At 65.3% G+C, this 380-nt stretch overlaps 1 protein-coding gene across 1 annotated transcript in view; it reads left to right on the forward strand.

Annotated features, from left to right (window-relative positions):
* LOC119590790 (inactive dipeptidyl peptidase 10-like) overlaps positions 1–380 on the forward strand; it is a 39,595-nt gene that overhangs the window by 34,575 nt on the left and 4,640 nt on the right. The window contains exon 15 of the mRNA XM_037939503.1: positions 42–247. Coding sequence (XP_037795431.1) covers positions 42–247 — 206 coding nt within the window. The remainder of the gene's footprint in view (positions 1–41; positions 248–380) is intronic.

The raw sequence follows: 380 nt of genomic DNA on the forward strand, positions 1-380 counted from the left end.
CTGGCCGTCATCCCCGTTCACCCTTCTGAACCCCCCCCCAGGCTCCTTCTGGGCCGAGCGCCTCCTGGGCGCGGAGGACAGCGAGGGTGCCGGCCGCCGCTACGAGGACAGTGACCTGACCCGCCTCGCGCCCGATCTCGGGAGCAACCGCGTGCTTCTCGCCCACGGCACGCGGGACCCTGCTGCCCACCACGCCTTCCTGCTGGCGCACTCCTTCATCGCCGAGGGGTCCTACTTCACCCACGTGGTAGGCCGTCTTGGGCAAGGTCGTCTCGCGCCCTTGGGGAGGGGGTCGTCGAGGGGGAAATGTGTGTGTGGGGGGGGGGGGGGATTTTCTATATTCATCTTTTTGACTTGGATTTGTAAGTCCATTTTCAGTT

This window comes from Penaeus monodon, chromosome 27, assembly GCF_015228065.2.
Source record: "Penaeus monodon isolate SGIC_2016 chromosome 27, NSTDA_Pmon_1, whole genome shotgun sequence".
Lineage (NCBI taxonomy): Eukaryota > Metazoa > Arthropoda > Malacostraca > Decapoda > Penaeidae > Penaeus > Penaeus monodon.